General features: G+C 36.0%; 1 protein-coding gene across 2 annotated transcripts; it reads right to left on the reverse strand.

The window, feature by feature from the left end:
- Window positions 1-5379: 5379 nt before the first annotated feature.
- Window positions 5380-21800, reverse strand: LOC106062863 (homeobox protein MSX-1-like). Of its 2 annotated transcripts, none has more exons than XM_056004213.1 (2): window positions 20665-21800; window positions 5380-6504 (listed from the first exon to the last, which is right to left on the reverse strand). In XM_056004213.1, the coding sequence occupies exons 1-2, from the start codon at window positions 21362-21364 to the stop codon at window positions 6113-6115; spliced, it is 1092 nt and encodes a 363-aa protein (XP_055860188.1). In that variant the 5' UTR covers window positions 21365-21800; the 3' UTR covers window positions 5380-6112. The 2 variants fall into 2 exon arrangements, with proteins under 2 accessions (XP_055860188.1, XP_013076633.2); XM_013221179.2 differs by having other exon boundaries at window positions 5380-6507; window positions 20665-21797.
- Window positions 21801-21921: the final 121 nt, after the last annotated feature.

A 21921-nucleotide genomic window follows, 5' to 3' on the forward strand; every position in this document is an offset into this window, starting at 1 on the left:
AATAATAATAGAATTATACAGTAAAAATAAGCACTAAGTTTTTCTTTTAATAGTTTTGAAAGTCTGAGTTTGTGTTTTTGCAGATGTACACAAGCTACACTATGAGTTAGTCCATCTCTTCTAATTGTTTAGAAATGAGTGTAAAAATGTAGGCTTTGATATTTTTAGCCTGAATTTAAGAAGTTACAAACTTCAAACAACTAATATATTGCCTCTTCTATAAAACTTTGTACTTAAAAAATAAATTTATCCAATGCTCGAAATCCTGCTTGTTTACTTAGGCCCTATTTAAATCGATCCGGTATCAATGTATTAAGTAGCAATAACCCCGCAAAAAAAATTTTAATGAAAAAAGATTGAGATATACATATATTTTTGTGACGGTACGCACCGGTACGGGGTACCGGCACCTTTTTTCAATGTCGGGAAAAATGATTACTTTTCTTGTAATTCAATGTTAATTGTTAATTTATTATTAGTTGAAAGTTAGGCAATCTATCACTGAGTACCGGAGCCTCTTTTTTTATTTTTACAAAAAAAAGCACTTTATATACTTTCAGCCGACATGCCGTATTATTAAAAACACCTCTATGTGAACTTCTCAATCATCTAGAGTCTTAGACAGTCATTATTTTAGACTAGATTTAAGTAGAGTCTAGACCTAGATTTAGTAGGCCTATTATTATAAAAAAAAAAATAATAATCAGTGATTATAGACATCATTCGCAATTTTATTATTAGGTCTAGGCATTGAAAAGTAAATCTATTAATAAACTATAATAGATCTAAGTCTAAGTACTAACTTATTAAATAAGTCATTATAAGTAGAAGTATTATAATGAATATTGTATAGATCTAGATTGACTAGATTATAGATAGATCTATAGATAGACCTCTAGTTTAGTAGATTAAGTATTGAGTATAGTAAACGTATTATAGTATTATTAGATCTATGTCTTATATCTATATCTAATAATCTAATAATTAAAAAACTTTAGTCTTTATTAATATCTAGACTTTTTTCTAATAAAAACTGACTATAGGCATAGCATAGGCTAGACTCGGCAATCTAGTCTCAAGATAGAATCTATACTATTACTAGATCTATTCGATTTCATATACAGATCTAGACTAGAATTAGATTATAGATCTAAATATACTAATGGAGAGATGATATGAGGTGTTAGCTAATAGCGTTTCACAAGAAACAAACCTGGGTTTTTCTAAACTCTAATACTTGGTATGTAATATTAAAACAGCAACTACCTAAATAAATCGTAATTAGCAATCAAAAAACTATATTTATTGTAGAATATATAGGTCTGTGGTTGTATTTTATATAGCCTTCGTAACTTCTTCTATAGAGAAATGACTTTTGTAATTTTTTTTTTTTTTTTACTGAAAATTGGGCTATTCGCGTCTGACACATATATAATTTTTATGTTCAGCAACAAACCCTATTGCGAGGGTAAAGACTTGTTGTCATTTGTTCACAATTGTAGCTTAAAGTAGGTCAAGAATATTTTGTTTTTTCGTGTTGCCAATTTATCTAATTTTGTTACAAGAATACATCTGTTTAGTTTCTCTTTATGACATTGTAACATGGTATTAATTTTAAATGTATGGATAAGGTTAATAAGTATTATTTTTAAAAAATATAAGTTTACGCTAAATAACTATATGGAGATGCTGTGGCTGAGGGGTAAAGCATTTGGAACCGTAAGTCCCGTGTTCGAATCCTGGTGAAGACTCTAGGTGGACCACTTCGGGGGCCGATTTTGAGTTTGTGTTTCCACACAAACTGTGTTTGTAATCTTGTTCTAATGTTTTTCTTGCTCAATATTGAAAAGCCAAAATATAATCAAATAAAACAATTTATATGCCACAGAATTGATGTTTTATTTAAGAGAAGCACTTCTCTTTGGGAGGGTAAAGAGGGAGGTTCCAACACTTGCATGTTACACTGTCGTTGTTTGCCAAAATCTTGCTTTGCTCACCCCCCTCTTTCTCTGCCCCTCCTGCCAATTTTAATTGGTCTTTAATCTTAGCATTGTGGGCTATCTGTGACTCAGGGCCATAAAGCAAACTGGCAGGTGTTGATGTGAGAACTATTAAATGCCAGATTTTTTTTATTTTTATTTCTCACTCCATATCAGGCAAGCAGAGTTGGCGCCCGACAATTAGGGGCTTTGTGTAGTCAGGATCTAACCGACTAATTCATGTAGCTATTTCATTCTTTCTTCTATCCGTTCAGCTTTGTCGTTTAAATAAAAAAAAAGCGTTTGTATTGTTTATTGAAGAGGCTTACGTTGACGACAATAACAAAAGAGAAAAAAAAAAGAACTTATAAGTTACAATGGCATTTCTTGTCTAGATTGACACATTGACAAGTGTCAATAGAAATATCTACACACACACACTTTAAGCTGTAGTGTACAATCACACCTGAAGTTTACATTGACATACTGAGATGTGATAAAACACATATACAGACTAACACGAATTGGAAAAATTCCATGTCAAATATTGAGTTATATATATATATAATAGACCTACTTGGAGCTTTCTTATATAATCTTCCTCCTAATAGAAGAGTAGGCCTACAGCGCTACATGGTATCGTGCTCTTGGTGTGTGTGACCTAATCAATAGGAGGACATTAGGAGGACACCTCTTAGCTCTAAACAAAAAGGCAATGAATTGAGGATACACTCACACACACACACAACATTCAACTTACAGGGCATTGCTTAAAAAGAAAGGTTGAACTATTGGCGAATTTTTTATTCAACCTGAGGTCGCTCCGAAATGGTTGAGTTCAAACATTGTCTTATGTCTTTCTAATAGCTTCTAATGCTCACACTACAACTAGTAAGTTTGTATTCCTTACATTACAGGTTGTAAGTTTGTATTGCTTACATTGCAGGCTGTAAGTTTGTATTGCTTACATTACAGGTTGTAAGTTTGTATTCCTTACATTATAGGTTGTAAGTTTGTACTCCTTACATTACAGGCTGTAAGTTTGTATTCCTTACATTACAGGTTGTAAGTTTGTATTGCTTACATTACAGGTTGTAAGTTTGTATTGCTTACATTACAGGCTGTAAGTTTGTATTCCTTACATTACAGGTTGTAAGTTTGTATTCCGTACATTACAGGCTGTAAGTTTGTATTCCTTACATTACAGGTTATAAGTTTGTATTGCTTACATTACAGGTTGTAAGTTTGTATTGCTTACATTACAGGCTGTAAGTTTGTATTCCTTACATTACAGGTAGTAAGTTTATGTTATCTACACTAGAAGCAGTTAAATAATTTAAAGAATTTAGTTGTTCGATCAAAATTTTAAACTGACAAAGCATAAAAGAAATTCTATTTTACTTAGTGCCTTAATGGCTTAGTGGCTAAACACATAGAACTTTCATCACGAAGGCATAAATTGGAATTCAGACTCAAGTAACTTTCTTTCCTTTTTTATATAGCTTTTTAAAAAGCAGCACTTAAGCCTTCCTCCTGACTGGTCCACAAGGGGGATAACACTGAGAATGTTTTGAAGCATACAAAGTTGCTCTAAACAAAAGCAACTAATAAAATATTTCCAATCGCACTCATTTAGTATTGTTAGTCAAGATCTATTGCAAACTAATGACATGACTGATTGAAAATAACTGATACACTGTCAATCAAAATAAGGTTTTCTTTAGTATTTTTTTATAGTGTCCTTGTAATGTAGTCAAACGTGCACCCAGAGGGATATCAAAAGATTGGGTCAATTAATTCCTTCTGTTTGAATTAGCGAAATAGTTTTTAAACGTTATATATATATGTGTGTGTGTGTGTGTATATGTGTGTTTATTTGTGTGTGTGTGTGCTTCCCTCACCTCCCCGACACACAAACACACAAGATGCCACACTGACAACAAGCTAAGACAAAACAGTGTGATTGAAATCAAACTCTAGTTTGTATCTGTAAAGGAGTTTAATGATGAACTCAGAAGAAAATGTTCAGCCAAATTAAAGTCATCAAATGAACACACAGTGACGCAAGGTGCTGACTTCTTGATCTGCAGACATTCAAGTCATTTAGGAAAATCGTGTCTTAAATATATCCTACACAATTAGAAACAATCAATAATCAGCTTTACATTTCAAAATTATGACTACATTGACAATTCGTTTTACAAAATTCAAGACTTATCATTTTAACAGTATTCTCTACTATCCAAAGATAGTCCGGTACTTTGTGGTTGCGATAGAAAAGTGTCTTGACAGTGACATAAGTTGTGTAATGTCTGACATTTAAACGTCCATTAACTGCCATACTTTTGAAAGTCTGTTTGTTTTTCAATAAGTTAAATTAAAAGGAACGTAATAGTATATTATAAGTAAAGCCATCTACCTTTTTTAAAATATTAATTTCATTATACATTTTTATATATGAATATCATCAATGACGGACTTTATATTACACAGTTTGAAAAGTATCAGTGGATATCTAGGTAGAAATTATTTGTTATGTTGGTTTTCAAAGCACTCACAAGATTCTTAAAGTTCATACCTGTGCAAAAAAAAATGTCTACTGGATATTTTCTTGATTTCTTTCTTTTGTCAATCAACCTATCGATGCCATTCTAGACCTAATTATTTTCTACACCTTGAGTGGCATTTGACACAAGGCTCCTATAATGGTAGAATTATGTTCAGAGTATTGACTAAATTGTGAAAATGTAAATGTGAAGTAATTAAGAGTTTAACTCTGACAAAATAAATGCAATGCCATGTGCGACTTGCTTGTAGTGACTTGGTTCCACACTTGTGTCTCGAATAGTTCACACTTGTGTCTCGAATAGTTCACACTTGTGTCTCGAATAGTTCACACTTGTGTGTCTCATGCTGTTTTTTTAATTATTATTTTTTAACTTTATTTTATTTCAGTGAACTTAAAGACATGTTTTAATTAGATCCGAACGTCAACAAATCCTATGTTAGTACATAAAGACCGGACTATGCTTTGAGCGTCCATTCAACACACGTCAAATGGACACTACGTCTTACACCACCATCTGGACCAATGAGAGACAACGTCCTCTAATTATTGCTTAACTGTCCACACGACCACATTCTAAGACATCATATGGACAAGACTTGAAACATCATGACATCATATGGACAAGACTTGAAACATCATGACATCATATGGACAAGACTTGAAACATCATGACATCATATGGACAAGACTTGAAACATCATGACATCATATGGACAAGACTTGAAACATCATGACATCATATGGACAAGACTTGAAACATCATGACATCATATGGACAAGACTTGAAACATCATGACATCATATGGACAAGACTTGAAACATCATGACATCATATGGACAAGACTTGAAACATCATGACATCATTAGGACAAGACTTCAGACATCATGACGTCATCAGGACGACATTAGAGACATCACGATAACATCAGGACGAGACGTGAGACATCATCTGGACAACACTTGAGATATCATGATGACATAATTTGACCTCATTACGAAATCGTACGAATTGGTTGCATTATCACAGTTCCATTATATGGAGAAAAAAAAGTATGTTGTCCTTTGACCTCTTTGTCGGGTGAAAGGTTAGTGCAATCAGTTCATTTTACTTTCTTTCACAAAAGTAAGGGAAACAATAAAAATAATTAGCACGAAAACAAGAGTTATCGTTACTGCAAGTGAAATTGATCAGAAAGCAAGTCAAACTTCCTAGGCAAGTTCTTCTAAAAGTAGAAATAGGTCCATTTGACCCTGCAAAGCCTAGGTCAACAGTTCAGTTTTATTGACTAGGTATTAAATCAGTTTATTGGGTCAAATAGCTTAGTTTTGTTCAAGCTTAAGCAGACCATCTCTCTATATTTTTTTCTTTGCGCGGTCATCTGTTATGTTCCTGGTTCCTGGACTTCACATGGAAAGTTTTCGATGACCAAGATCTCGCTTGAAAGAAGTAGGCGTGTTTTGGGAGTCTGCTTGACCACACTTCCGGTTTCGTCTTATCGTACACGTCAATGTTTGATAAACTGATTTGTTTTGAAAGGTTTGGCCAGTTGAAACTGACGTAGTGTCAATGGAGATACGAGACGCCGGACTGAAGACCAGAGAACGGGGACATGATGGCGTTGCGGGGAAACTGGCCGTACAGGCTCATGGGGAAGCCCATCCCCAGCAAGGGCGGCATCATCGGTTTGGCCGCCATTCGCAGCTTTTCCAGTTCCGCTTCTTGCAGACGCTTTGCCTTGGCCCTCCGGTTCTGGAACCAGATTTTTACCTGGGTCTCGGTCAAGGTCAGAGAGGCAGAGAACTCGGCTCGCTCGGCGATACTCAGGTACTGCTTCTCTCGGAACTTCCGCTCCAACGCCAACAGCTGGGACGTGGTGAAAGGCGTCCTTGGTTTCCTGTTAGGTTTGTGCTTCCTAAGGGTCATTTTGTGAGGTGCCAATCTTGGTGTTGGTGGTACTGCTGGAAATAGATCAAAAAATAATAATTTAGGTCAGTACAAAAAAATAATAATAATAAAAAAATTAGAGTATGTGTTTGTCTGCGTGCGTGCGTGTAAGTAAGAGGAGAAGCAAATTTTGCGTTTGTGTTGTCTGTCAAGGTAAATATCTGGAAAACGTTATTGAATTTAACTTCATTAAATATGCATCCACGTGAACACGTCTTTAATCCATTTTCAAAATAGGAAAACTAATCTAGTAAGCGGCCTACCGTCTAGATATAAAGGAGTCGTAACATCTAGTAAAGACTTCTAGAGACATGTTACACTCACTAATTAAAGTCTTCTAGAGACATGTTACACTCACTAATTAAAGTCTTCTAGAGACATGTTACACTCACTAATTAAAGTCTTCTAGAGACATGTTACACTCACTAATTAAAGCCTTCTAGAGACTTGTAACATTTACTAGCTTATGCCATTCCTTCGTAACATTGCTCTTTAAATTAAAATAAAATGTTGAGGGTCTTTTTTTTTTAGCTAATTAAATTATTTCCAGTACAAAATGCCAATACGCTAGAAGTCAAAAGTGAATATGCTTGACTAGATACTAGAGACGTAATTATTGTCTCTTTTGAAGTAACGTCTGTATTCTATAAGAATAACTGACCCAAATATTTGAATTATTGAATGTGCTTTTATTATATACGATTGAATTGTGAGATCTAAAAATATTCTTTGTGAATTTGAGTGTATTGAATACAAATTCACGAATCCTCAGCTACGCTTGGAAATTTTCTCACCAGATTTTGTGTCCAGCTTTTCATCATTTTAACCAGATCTACCAATTAGTACTATGTGCCTAATAATCGATATGCCAGTATAAACCTATTGGGAAGAGTGATGATATGTATATATGTAGCACCACGGTCGTAGTGTTGTTTGTGACATGAAAGTGTCATAGACATTTAGGCCAGGTCATCCAAGTAGTCAGCCGAAGCTGGACATTAGGTGACCCGCTTAATGGAGACGTTAACATGTCAAGATCTGTGTGGACATAACCAATCTCGCCACGATCTGTGACGCAACAACTCATTCACAGTGCCGCACAATGTGTCTGGTCATACGTTGACCGTCATGCCTCCCCCAGTTGTCCACCCTGGGCTCATCATGATGTCTTGTTGCCCACATCATGATGTCTTGTTGCCCACATCATGATGTCTTGTTGCCCACATCATTACACCTCACGTAGGCGCAATGAGCGTCCATCCCTACAGCGTTCCGGGCGAACGCGTGCACGTTTCCACGGGTCACTTCAACACGCCAGGATCCATAATAGCTATGTAGCAAATATTTTGACAACTCCCCCCCCCGCCCCCCCCCCCCCAGACATTACATATTTTTCGCCTGGACAACAGTTGCACCCTTAGGAAAACTGGCCACAGGGAAAGGATCTCCTTCTTTCAACAACTGAACCGTATCGCCACATGAGCCGTAATGGACAATGAGCGAGTGAAATAATGTCAATGAAATGAGATGAACTAATAAACTAGACTTCTCAGAACCAGTTAAGTATGTCTATTACATGGGGTCTAAGCTAAACATGAAGAAAAACAAAGTTTATTTGACAGAGTATCCAACAAAACAAAAATGTTGTTCGCATTGTCCTATAGGAAAGTAACAATATTTAAGTCTTCTATTATTAGTAGTAGTATTAGTACAATATACTAGTATTTGTATCATGAGTTGTAGTGATATTATTTACTACTGGTAAAGTTTCCTTTCAGACCTTTGCCATCTATAGGGCAGATGATGATAGGGTCATCTGTTTCTTTGGCCAACGGTTAACGAGCAGGGTGTCAAGTGGCTAGCGCGCGTCCAACCGCCTTTAATTTTCCCAACAAAGGTCAGGTACCCTTTAGAGTTGGGTGGACTCAGCGGCGCCCTAAAAATCCCGAAATTCAAAATCCTCCCAGTCCTTACCGAGATTCGAACACAGGACTCCAATAGTGGTAGGCAAACGCTTAACCACTCAGCCACCGCTCATCCTAATGAAAAGAGAATGAAACCCTTGTATTCATCCAGATTCAGAGTATTTCATAGGAAAACACAATTCATAAGTTCATAAGTTCATTAGTTCTCTTAAGAAATTCTTAGTCCACCTAAACATTTCCTGATGATATGGCATTCTAATTTTTATTATTATGGAAGTGAATTAATTACCAACCTCTGACACTGCCAGGATGGAGCTACTTTAAAGGAAAACAAAATTCGATGTTTTCCTTTTTAACAGTGTCCACTAAGAACTTGTCTGATGATGTTTGTGTATCACGCGTCTTCTATGTTCACTGCGTGCTGGTCCAATCTCTTTTGTTAATATATATATCTATACTAGCAGGATATTACCCGCGGCCTGCGGGTCTTAGTTTGGGTATTACTGATGTAGTGGATTGGATGAAGATCTAAGTCAAACATGGCGAATATTGCCGTATCATTTCTTCCCCCACAAAAATGAAACAACAATGTGCTAATGGGTTTACCCGTTCAGTCGACAGATGTTAACATATACCGCTATATAGAATACTTTGATGCATATCCTCGGGGTCTAGAGTTCCAGTCTCTAACTCAACCCTTTGGAAAATTGCTTAAAATTGCTAAGAACTCCAAGTGAAATAGTAATAGAGTCCAATTCAAAAATAGTCTAAACATAATTGAAAAGATTTGTAAAGAAACTTTGCTTGTGTGTGTGTGTGTGAAATAAACATTAAACTTTTTTTTTCCATTAGTAGAAATCAGAACTTGACTCTGTTCGAATTTGTATAGGTCTATTTCAATTTCTATTTCTATTACTGATCTAGTGGATTGGATGAAGATCTAAGTCAAACATTTTTTTTTAACTCAAAACCCCTTTGAAAAAACTCATAGAATTTTGAGTGTATAATTTGCTTTGTTTTTAATATTAAAGAGGTATTTTTTAGCTTCAAACCCGGCTAAAGGGGGATTTAAACTCAAAACCCATTTGGCTACGCTCATAGCATTTTGAGTGCGTAATTAGCTTTTTTTTTATATTGAAGAGGTATTTTTTTTAGCTTCAAACCCCACTGAAAAAGGGGGGGGGGGGGGTTAAACTCAAAACCCCTTGGGCTGCGTTCATAGAATTTTGAGTGTGTAATTTGTTTTTTTGAAGAGAGGGTTTATCGTAAATTTTGGAGGCTGTTTTAAAATCAAAATCTTCCTTAGCTTTTCTCGCGAAATTTGGGGATTGTCGTTTGCATAATGTGTTATATGTTATAGAAGAGGAGGATTTAACTGCTACGCTATTTATATATGTATATATATATACATATATATATATATATATATATATATATATATTGTAACTATCAATTAAAAAATCCTAAATGTGTTTTTTAAAACAAGTATATTTTTCAGGTAAGGAAATGAGAAAAATGAGAATATATATAAAATTAAAAGATAATTATATATTTTATATATATTTACAGTAAGTGACTATAGCATATAGTGTTGTATTTTTAATTTCTTATTTCAATTACTAAATTACTTATTTCAACCTAGGTTATAAAAAACAAAACCATAGAAAATCCAGCCTGACCTAGATATAGAACTAATTATTTTATCTAGCACTCTCTGTTAAATCATTTGCCTTGGTGTTAAAATTAATTATAATACGTTAACAGCATAAGATAGTGAGTAGATCTGATAGAGTCAGACTAAACCGAGCATATCTCTACTTTATATTGATTAGCAAGAGAATACATCTATCAAGTACAGACTAGAGAGAAGGTTAGTTCTACTACCCACAATGCTTCAGTGCATTAATACACAAAAAAATTGTAATTAAATAATAAATATGCAATAGATGCAAAGTACATTTAGGTAATGTTTTAAACAGCATGCGGTCCAATGAATTCATAAATGTATGCAGTAACAAATAGTAACGGTTTTGTGCAGTAAAATAAATTTATAATTTTGTGCAGTGGAATGTATTCGAAATTGTATACAGTAGCATGGGGTTATACTTGAAATTGTATGAAAGAAATAAACATATGGTCCAAAACCAAAATGAAGAATACAAAATCTGGATTTTAATCTCATAATGTAAGAAACACGCCGCATTGCGCACTCCATAATTATTGCATACCGAGTGCAAGATTATATAAGTTTTGTGACAAAACTGTCACTTTTTTAAAATAGTATTTTTTTAAATTCATATGTCTACGAATTGCTACAACTACTGGTCAAACATTTTCTCTCTCTCTTTCTTATTTCCATTATATTCTGGTACACAGATCGTACTCATTAGTTCCACCTACTTCATTAGTGTTGGTTCCAAAAAAGTATTTAATTCCATTTCAATTTAATTGAAAAAAAAATCAATAGTGTTAAAATATAATCAAACATATTGAGATCAAGCAAACTGGCTTTTTAAAATAACAAATCTAGGCGTTTACATGTGTCTGTGAAAAAAATATTTTATGTTTAGAAAGTCCATTATTATTAGTGGCTACAATGAAGTTACAGAGTCCATTATTATTAGTGGCTACAATGAATTTACAGAGTCCATTATTACGAGTGGCTACAATGAAGTTACAGAGTCCATTATTACGAGTGGCTACAATGAAGTTACAGAGTCCATTATTACGAGTGGCTACAATGAAGTTACAGAGTCCATTATTACGAGTGGCTACAATGAAGGTACAATTTCTTCGTCCACGTCAAGGCATTCAATGTAAATGTATTTGCATTTTCTTGTCTACATCACTAACCACGGATTACATTGTTAGGTACACCTTGACATTGAGAGTCCTGTTATTGATATCGATTATGTGCTGAAATCGATAACTGGATATCAATTAAATCAGTATATACCAGTATACTGTAATAAATAGCAGTCAATCAAGCCACGTAACTCTAGACTCTAGAGGTTACAATAGAGGTACGAATTATTCCAGTGAAATAATAGCAAAAGTATAATCTATAATTTGAAGGGACGCAACTTATGCAATTTTTACCGTCATGGTTAGCTGCGTATATCGTTGTTATAATATCGTAGTCAAATTATTGTGACCATTGATAGAAAACAGGCATCCACAGTTAAGAACGCTGCACTGTGAGCAGTAGGGACACAAGTCTGGGATTCTCTACGATAGAAGAACTCAAGTACCATACAAATGCAATGTATTGCTTTAGACATATAAATGTCGAATTCAGCTTGAAACATGAGATAATACATTGTAACCACAGTTGGCCAATACAATTAGCCATTGATACCCTTACACACCTGTCGCATGATGGAGATACAGTTGCAGAATAGGTTTAGGCACGCTACGATGTGCTCATCAAGGCTGCCTACCCAGGGCGCTAATCCAACTTGTCACAAATTTTAATGGGAAAATAACGCAATGCAATTAACTCGTGCGATTTGTCGTGGCGAGCCCCACAGAGCGTGTAATTAACCAAAGTAATGGTAGCATGTTGATACTAGTGGTTATATCGCGCTGTTACGTTTTGTCAACACTGTATGCGTATTACCGTCTGGCTTATTGGTCTATCTCGATCTCGATATAACAGTTTAGTAGATTAATAATAAAGTATTAACTTATAATCGGGGAGTTGGCGAAACAATGAAACATTTAGGGTTACATCGAGACCCAATTTAAAATTATATTTACTATAAGCGTATTAAATAAAGCTAAATCCAAACAGCACTTTGCTTTATTCCAAAGGTCTACTTTGCTTTATTCCAAAGGTCTGCTTTGCTTTATTCCAAAGGTCCGCTTTGCTTTATTCCAAAGGTCTGCTTTGCTTTATTCCAAAGGTCCGCTTTGCTTTATTCCAAAGGTCCGCTTTGCTTTATTCCAAAGGTCCACCTTGCCTTATTCCAAAAGTCTGAAGTTCGAATACAGTTGTTATTTCTACAATTCCTCCTAACAGTTTGAGAACTTTTCATGGGTTCAAAAGGTAAAATAACTGACAGGCAACTGTACGCGTATATCGAAAGCGGCTCTAACGATTTTTCTATTTAAAAAATACGACAAGTGATTTATAACTAAGAAAAAAATAACTAACTAATTGTCCACACATTGAAAACTCTGGTTTGACTGTTATCTCTCTTTTTTTACGAAGTGTAATCATCCTAAAATTAAATTTGTCTTACATTTTTTATTTTGAACACGGCTTAAGAGGGTATTAACGCACTCTCGACTCCAAAGTTTATTTGTATTCAGTACTCTTATGTAGAAGTTCCAGTCCACATTTGTTTATACAATCATATAGCTTGGCTGTGACTAGATGAACTCAATTGTGCAAAGCTCACCGGGAAGACTACTTGCAATAGTGAAACATACACGAAACAGATTGAGAAATTAAAGACCAGAATTCAGCTTCATAAAGACCAGAATCAGCTTCATACAGACCAGAATCAGCTTCATACAGACCAGAATCAGCTTCATAAAGAAGGAATTGCTTTAAAAAAAATGTTTTAAAAATGTTTCTTGTTTATTCGCAGTTTGTAAAAGGTAACTGAACGCAAGCTACTCCAGCTGGTACCTGACATTTAGGGATGAAAATAAAGACGATAGGTCGTTGTGATGACCACACGATATGACCACACGATGACCACACGATATCCTTGTTTTCAACGTACCGGTATACGTAGAATAAATGAGAATTGGACCAACTCACAGCCCAATTACATGAAAAAGGACGCCTATTATAAAATATCTCGACATGACCAACGGATAATTTTTCGACTCAGAACCGGACACAACAGAATGAGACAACATATGTTCCGGAAACTTAAAGTCGGGACTAGCGAAACCTGCACTCGTGGAGCATCACCACAGAATGCTGACCAAAGCTGCGTACTCTATCAAGAGGCCCGAACAAGACTCTGGCCCCTGTAGAACAAAAACTCTACGGAGAGCTGCCTGATCTCGAAACCACTGTGCAGTTCATCTCAGATCTAGGATGACTGATCTAGAAACCACTGCGCAGTTCATCTCAGATCTAGGATGACTGATCTAGAAACCACTGCGCAGTTCATCTCAGATCTAGGATGACTGATCTAGAAACCACTGCGCAGTTCATCTCAGATCTAGGATGACTGATCTAGAAACCACTGCGCAGTTCATCTCAGATCTAGGATGACTGATCTAGAAACCACTGCGCAGTTCAGCTCAGATCTAGGATGACTGATCTAGAAACCACTGCGCAGTTCAGCTCAGATCTAGGATGACTGATCTAGAAACCACTGCGCAGTTCAGCTCAGATCTAGGATGACTGATCTAGAAACCACTGCGCAGTTCAGCTCAGATCTAGGATGACTGATCTAGAAACCACTGCGCAGTTCATCTCAGATCTAGGATGACTGATCTGAACCCTCCGACATGTCAAATGAGAAGGAAGAAGAAGAAGAACGTATAAGTCGATGTATACATTTCAATCTTTGAACGTCACAACCAAGATATTTAACACTCACGATAACGCAAGGACAGTGTCCTCTCACTCCTGTGTGAAAATGTTGAAAGCGAGAAAGAAAGAAGTTATGTATTCCTACGCGGGACGAAAATGAAGTTTATTATTTTTAAAGAAATGCATTTATTATAGTTTGTATTTGTCGTTACTTTGTCATCCTGGTTTTGGGTAACTCATTTAGAACTAAGGTACGATTGTTGACCGACATATTTAGTATCTCTATTTCATTTATTGACTGATGCACATGTGGTGGCCTATTTTCATTTACCTAACAGTTGCAGTCATATCAAAGTGATGTTATGATGTTATACACAATGTTATACACAATACTTTATCCCTTTTTTTGCCGACACAAAAGCAAACGCTGATTTACAAACTGTAACAAAATAATATGTTTTCATAATTGCTTGAGCTAGGTTTGTTTTTTTTTTTTTTTCATTGCAATCGGTATAGTGACAGCGCTTATGTTTATTTCTTGTATATTTTATAGTTACACATGTCAATTATTGTCAGTGCCTATATTTATTTATATGACTTGTTAATTCAATTGATGTCAGTGCGTTTATCTGTTTGTATGATTGTCTAGTCAATTGATATTTGTGTGTATATTTATATATTTATTTTTATAACCATTGATATAGTTTACACTACACAGGCCTAATGAAAAGGTGACGTCAGACATTAGGAAATAAGGTGCAGTTCTAAAAAAACACATATATAGATCACTCATTTCAATACTGAAGACTTCAACCATATAATCAGGTCTATATATCAACAACGAGTTCGCAATATATAATATACACAATAACTTTCTATTTAAGTCAATAGCAGGTCTACCTTAAAAAACGAGGACACAGACTGTTTGTGTTTCCACAAACTCAAAATCGGCCCCCGAAGTGGTCCGCTATGGCTGGTTAAAAATAGACAGGTTCAATATTTTCAGAAAGACTATCAGAAACTATGAATTACAAACTAACAACCACTACAACCCTAGCTCCGTCGATACACAAAGAAGAGACGTGCTTGTGTCGAAAGTGTTGCTGATACTGTTGTATTGTTAGTTCGACTAACGACCTGATACTGTTGTATTGTTAGTTCGACTAACGACCTGATACTGTTGTATTGTTAGTTCGACTAACGACCTGATACAATTAAATCCAAGGTGTCAATCTCAAAGAACGCATCACGAATGAAGAGAGTAGAAACAGGTTTAATACAGCAATTGGAGCCCACGATGACCGCTTACCACTGTCAGAAAACATAAACTCAAACTCTATGGCTAAATCACAAGGTCCTCAGGGCTAGCAAAGACCTTCCTTCAGGGAACAGTACCAGGAAGAATATGAAGAGGAAGACAGAGAAAGCGATGGGAAGACATCCTCAAAGAACGGACAGGCCCGTCAGTGAATGAAATTCTATCAAAGGCAAAGGACAGAGAGAAAGGGAGAAAGACGGTTGACAGATCTTGTGTGGTGCCCCAACGGTCCAACAGACTAAATGATATGTGAAGGTGAAGTTAGATGTGAACCTGGCCTAACTGGTGTCATTAAATGATTATCTAATGGATCTAATTGTTTTGTAAAGGGCCAATCTCTAATGCAAAGCCTCAACAAATATATCTCTTCCCTTAATAATAATAATAATAATAATAATACTGCTGCAGACCTGCCACATCACCAGAAAATTCCTCAGTGGAAACTGTTAAAGGGACTACGATGAATTTTGTTTCTCTTTAGCGAAACTCGACCCTGGCAGCGCCATAATAATAATAATAATAAAAAAAACTTTTCCCTTTGGTTGTATGAAACATTGCCCTTATGAAGCTACACTTCACGTGTATAATATGAAACACTACTAATTCATTGTCTTTTTAAATTATATTTCTATTTATATGCATTGTTGATTTTAGAAATTATTTTTTTTGCTATCAGAAAAGAAAAATCAAAACTTTGAAAGGTGTAAAATAGCATGATTCAATATCTTTTCTAGTTTACGAGATCTAATGGGGAAGGACGGACGGACGGACAGACAGACCACACAAAACTAATAGCAGCTATTCCCTTTTCGGGGGCCGCTAAAAATGTAAATCAAAAAGCTGTCTGCCAAAAAAAATAAAAAGATTGTGAATCCAAAGGCAGTGTATCAAAGATAGTGAGCCTAAAGATAGCCTATCTGGTAAAAAAAGTGAATCCAAAGGCGGTCTGTATGTAAAACAAGTATGACTTCCGGCTAATTTTAACACTGTACACTTAGTTTCATGTCACCGTCTAGATCTAGAGCATTCCATAAGAGCACAAAAATCATCTAACTTGTCAACAGAACTCTATTAATAACAAGATATCAAATGTTGGGCTAACTCTGTGACAAAAATTAAAAAAAAACACAACCTTAACATTTAACCATCACGGGGACACAGAGATCTCAAAAAGAGACATAAAAACACGTTTCATTCTCTTGCAATCCAATCCTTCAATCCAATCCCTCAATCCAATCCAACTTTCTGATGTCAGCTTGTTCTGTCAGGTTGGAGTGAGACTGGATGGAAAGTATTTTTCATTGGCTATCGTTGACATGTTTTGTCAGGTGTAATGCACACACATTGTCAAGCTAATTTCCTCGAGGAAACATTTCCTCCTTGAGACATTATTGTTATTGTTGTTAATTTTATTATGACTATTATTATATTAGAAACGAACGAGTATTCCTTCTCTGGCACTGTCAGGGGCGAGCTTCAGTTAAAGAGAAACAAGATTCATTGTAGTCCCTTTATCAGTGTCCACTGAGGATTTCCTGGTGATGCAGTAGTAACGCCCTCTGTCAGGCAAAGAGAATCTTCTTAGAGTAGTTTAAGACTTTAATTTATTATTATTATTATTATTATTACCCTGTATTATTATTATTATCATTATTATTATAATTATATCCTGCTAAGAACATATGCTGACCGGTTGTTAAGGGACTTAAAGGTATCTGTGAGCTGAGTTTTTATCTTCTCTGTTGATAGAACAACAGGATATACTGTTATTTTAGACAACTTCCATAAACGCCTTATCTCCAAGCCTAGGTTCCCATATTTTCTTTGTTTTTCCATTTCAGTTTTCCATGTCTTATATTAGTGAAATTTAAAACCTTAAATTATTATTATTATAATAAAATTGAATTAATTTTCATTTTCTGGAACTGCCAGGATCGTGCTTCCTTAAAGAAAGAAAAATTATTGAAGTTACATTAACACTTTCCACTAAAGACTTTTTTTCTGTTGATGTGGCAGTTGCGTAGCAGTACTGCTCTTTGAGGTAACGAGAATCTTCTTAGGGATAGTGAAGACCTTCAATTATTATTAATAATATTATTATGTCCTGATAAGAACAGTTGCTGACCTGGGCAAGTGGAGGGATTTGAGAACGCTGTCACAGCTCCACTACGACACACATCAAGTTACAGATAATAATGATAATAATAATAATAATATTATTATTATAATGTTAGAAAACAACGACTATTCATTCTCTGGCGAAGCCAGGGTCGAGTTTCGTTAAAGGGAATATCAATAGCTAATAGTTATTATTATTATTATTACTGGAATGATTGAACAGTGGTGTAGCCACTTCTCCGCCCATGACTTTATTGACTCAGTAATCTCACTTCTATTTCTAGAGTCCGTTCAAAGCTAATTTTTGTAAAAGTCCGTGTAGGGATAACTTGTTAGGTTTCTATTGTACGTATTCTGTTATGGATTATGTGTGTGTGTGTGTGTCGATCGTAATGCTAAGGAAACAACAAAACATTGTAACCAACGGCCATTTTTTAGTTGTATTTATTTCTTCATTTATCAATTTCGGTTTATCTTAAACACTATTGAACACTGTGAAGTAAGCTATCACGCCTGTATGAATCCGATCAGAGTTTAAACTCTTTGCTATGTGTCTCTGTTTAATTACACTAATCACTTTGTTTAGATCAAGTTAGCTCGATTAGAGGGAATGGGAAATATTAGAGTTATATATATTTTAATTTTAGCAATTTATACATTTGTGTTTTAACGCTGTAATTTGTGGATAGATAGATAGATAGATAGATAGATAGATAGATAGATAGATAGATAGATAGATAGATAGATAGATATAGATATAGATATAGATATAGATAATATCAGAGGCATCCGGTTTGTATTTATCAGGGTACAAATTATACTATACAATAGTGCATATTTAGTTTCTAATGACTTTGAACTAGTAATAATGTTAGTATATTGAACAAACTGACAGTATACTGAGTCCCTTGAACATCTCACTAAGTAAATACGTTTGGTGATAGACACACAGTTCTCATAGCGCTGTCCACTTGGAATGTTGTTTGGTGATAGACACACAGTTCTCATAGCGCTGTCCACTTGGAATGTTGTTTGGTGATAGACACACAGTTCTCATAGCGCTGTCCACTTGAAATGTTCACAAACATTTTAGTCATCGGCTAGTTACATCTGCAGCGTGAGTCTAGGCATTAGTTGGTCTGTTACATGATCAGTCTACAGACATATTGATCTGTCCACTCGACCGTGAAATGAGGCCGTTGCTCAACAACACATTACATCCAAGAGATAAACAGCGGCCCGATCAAAGGCAGATCAGAGGGCAGATCAGAGGGCAGATCGGTGCATATATTTATTCCAAGCTTAACATAAGCTATTTATTTATCATTATTTCTGGTGTCCGAGCATAATAACAATGTCATTTATTAAAAGAAGGTAACTCTTAAATTATTAGTACAGCTTTTCATTTACATTTAAGATTTGTTATTTCATAATAATAATAATTACGATAATTACGTATAAGCCTACTTATTGTGAAAGAGTTCTACAAGATTAATAAGATTTGCTTTTGTTTTGGTCCAAATGTTATTTGTTCCTTAAATATTACAGTGCATATTAACTAGTTGGGATACTTAAATTAATTGTATGAGTAGATAAATTTAAGTGCAATGTTGTAGTTGTAACATTTCGTAATTACGTTCTTAAATCTCGTTAGACTGAGTACATCAGATCTAATTTTAAAATAGAAATACACGAACACGACCCCCCCCCCCAATATGTTTTCCAGTTCTTGGAAGTAAGAAACATTAGTGCATAGACACTGATCTTGAAATCACAATCGACTGTCTACTCAGTAGTTTCAACATTCATTTCTTTCCAAAGGTGCTTGAAAAACCATCGTCTGCTAACTAGACGAGGCTGATGTAAAACAGGACCATAGCGCTGTGGGAAGTCCCAAAGTCCCCATACCTGTGACGACCACCACACATTCGGAAAATCTGAAGATTCAGCATGTGACTCGGAGTCCCGACATGTTACATGGTTGACCAATGACATTGGCCCTTCATATGGTCTGCAATGACCTAGTTTAGTTTAGAGATTCTGTTAGTTTCGTAAATAAATATATTGTGCATTGTTTTTAGTGGCGTTAAAAGTAGTGACGTAGCGAGACAGACGAATGCCGCTACAGAATACATGATAGGAGAATATGGCTAGGACTTGTAGAAAGATGGATATTGAATAGACTGCTAATTATAAACAGAGTTAAGACGATCACCCCCATCTGTAAATAAACGTCAGTTGAAATATTCAGAAGTCTTATGTAGTATGTTCTAGTTAATTGTTGTGTCCCTTGGATGTGTTCGGGCTCACATTAGACGAAGTGAAGTACCATTAGACAACACACAGAATCGAAGATAGGACAGATGCCAAGCTTGAGGACATGGTTCTCTTTTACCCCATAGATGCACCTTGTGTACTTCCTGGCGTAGAAGTTTGTTTTCAATGAAATGTACTCTCTCATTAGATACAGTAGAGCCCAGTTTGGGTTCAGTCACACTATAGGAGTGGGCCTTATTGTGTGTTTGAATGGAGTTCGGGTCTCATAGATCTATGCTGTTCGTGCAAAGTGTGAAGGAATATTGTTAAACGTCTTCGAAACATTTGTTTTCAAGGAATTTGCACATCCATGACTGTATTACAAAATCTGTTCAGCTTTTAAATATATATATTTAGTTGTAATTTTTTAAATGAATAATCAAGTGAATATTTGTGTTGAGTTTATTTTTTTTATTATTAATGATAGTATTGTCAATGATAGTATTAAAAGTATTAGTATTTATTACAAGACTGTAACTAGACTATTACATTAATCAGAAGCTAATAGTCATCCTACGGCATTGACAGTACTGAGATAGTCATCCTACGGCATTGACACTACTGAGATAGTCATCCTACGGCATTGACAGTACTGAGATAGTCATCCTACGGCATTGACAGTACTGAGATACGGTTTAAGAAAAACACAATTCTTGAAAACTTTCTTAACAATGTTTTCTAAGCAATGATCTTCTGATTATTTGTATCATTTCAATGCCGTGTCCGCTAAAGACTTCAAACTTAGATACTAACGTTACTGATATCAGCCTATAATTAGTTTTATTGGACATTTAAATACTTGGAAAATTTATTTTTTAATATTGTTTCATGTCACCAATAAAATGAAAATGTAGTCACCATAACAAACAATGTCGCCAAAACAAAAGATATAGACACTAGAAGAAAGGTGTAGCCACTACAACAGAGATGTAGCCACTAGAAGAAAACAAATGTGTTGTCATTTAACTAAAGTATCGCCTGAAAGATTACTCACCGTTACTTTGTGGAAATCTTGAACTAAGGTACCAGGATGCTAAACCTCCTCCAGGGGCGGGTGGTAATGTAGGTGCTGAAGGCGGCGTCGCTGCTGTGGACACAGAGACTGGGGACAGTTGAGATGGTAATGGAAGGGCTGTGCTCGGGTGGAGGTGCGTTGGCTGAGGTGGCCCCGTCCATCTCAAGTCTTGTGGCGGGCAGCTGACGGGACTGGATTTGTTGTTAACCCCGGGGCCTCCATGACTAGGCGACTTCTTCTTATCCGGCTTCAGAATGTCTTCCACGGAAAAGGAGAACCCCCGAGACGCTGGCGGGGAGCAGTGTTCGTTCTCTTTGGCGCTGGGCGGCCGGGCTTCAACCCCGGGGGACACTGGCGAGTCAGGAGGGGACTGCGGGCTGCAAGGGGAGCTCTGGTCGCCTTCCCCATCGCTGTGGATGGAAGAACTACTGTCCGTGTGACCATCTTCGCTGAGTCGCCGAGACAGAAAATGCTGCTGGTGGAGCTGCTGTTGTAGATGGAAATGATGGCGATGAAAGGCTGAGGACAGGAGTGTCGGCGATGAAACTGGGGACAGTTCGTGCCTGTCCATACCTGGAGAAGACATCTCCTTTCTACTGAATTCTACCTGCAATCCAAGCGGAATATTCGACCTAACCAGCGGCGTGAATGCTGAGTTTTCGCTGGACAGTAGTGACATTCTGATGATCTCAGTTTTAAACTGTATCGTCAAGGCTAAAGAATTAAATTTTATAAGTCATCCCTTGAACACAGAACACATACAATTTTGACTTAAGTCATAGATCTATCACTGGTTCCTGGAAGCACCTAACTCACAGTGTACATTTCTCCGTGAAATTTGATCAGAAATAATTCGCTCTATTTCCTTGCTAGATCTAAATCCTTTTCAATATGTGCGAAAAATTTCTCCGTGAGCACAAGCTTACGCTTCAAACTTTAGAAGACTTGCACACAATCAAAGTAAGATTACATATCACAACAACAGCTAATCAAAGACTTGCTTTGTTGATCTAACAGACAAATATGTCGCTACCGCCTGGTCGCAGAACCGGACTAACTGTTCTAATCGCTCTCTGCCGCATAGCTAAATTTCTACCTGACTTTTTTTTTTCTTTTTTAATTATTCGAGTTGAAGGCATGTCTTAAGAGAAGCGTCAAGTGAACAGCATTTGCGGAGTCGCCAGTCTGTTCCGATGAGGCCACGCCCCGTGGCCACGCCTCTCTCCATTGAAATGA

Source organism: Biomphalaria glabrata, chromosome 1, assembly GCF_947242115.1.
Source record: "Biomphalaria glabrata chromosome 1, xgBioGlab47.1, whole genome shotgun sequence".
In the NCBI taxonomy this organism is placed as follows: Eukaryota; Metazoa; Mollusca; class Gastropoda; family Planorbidae; genus Biomphalaria; species Biomphalaria glabrata.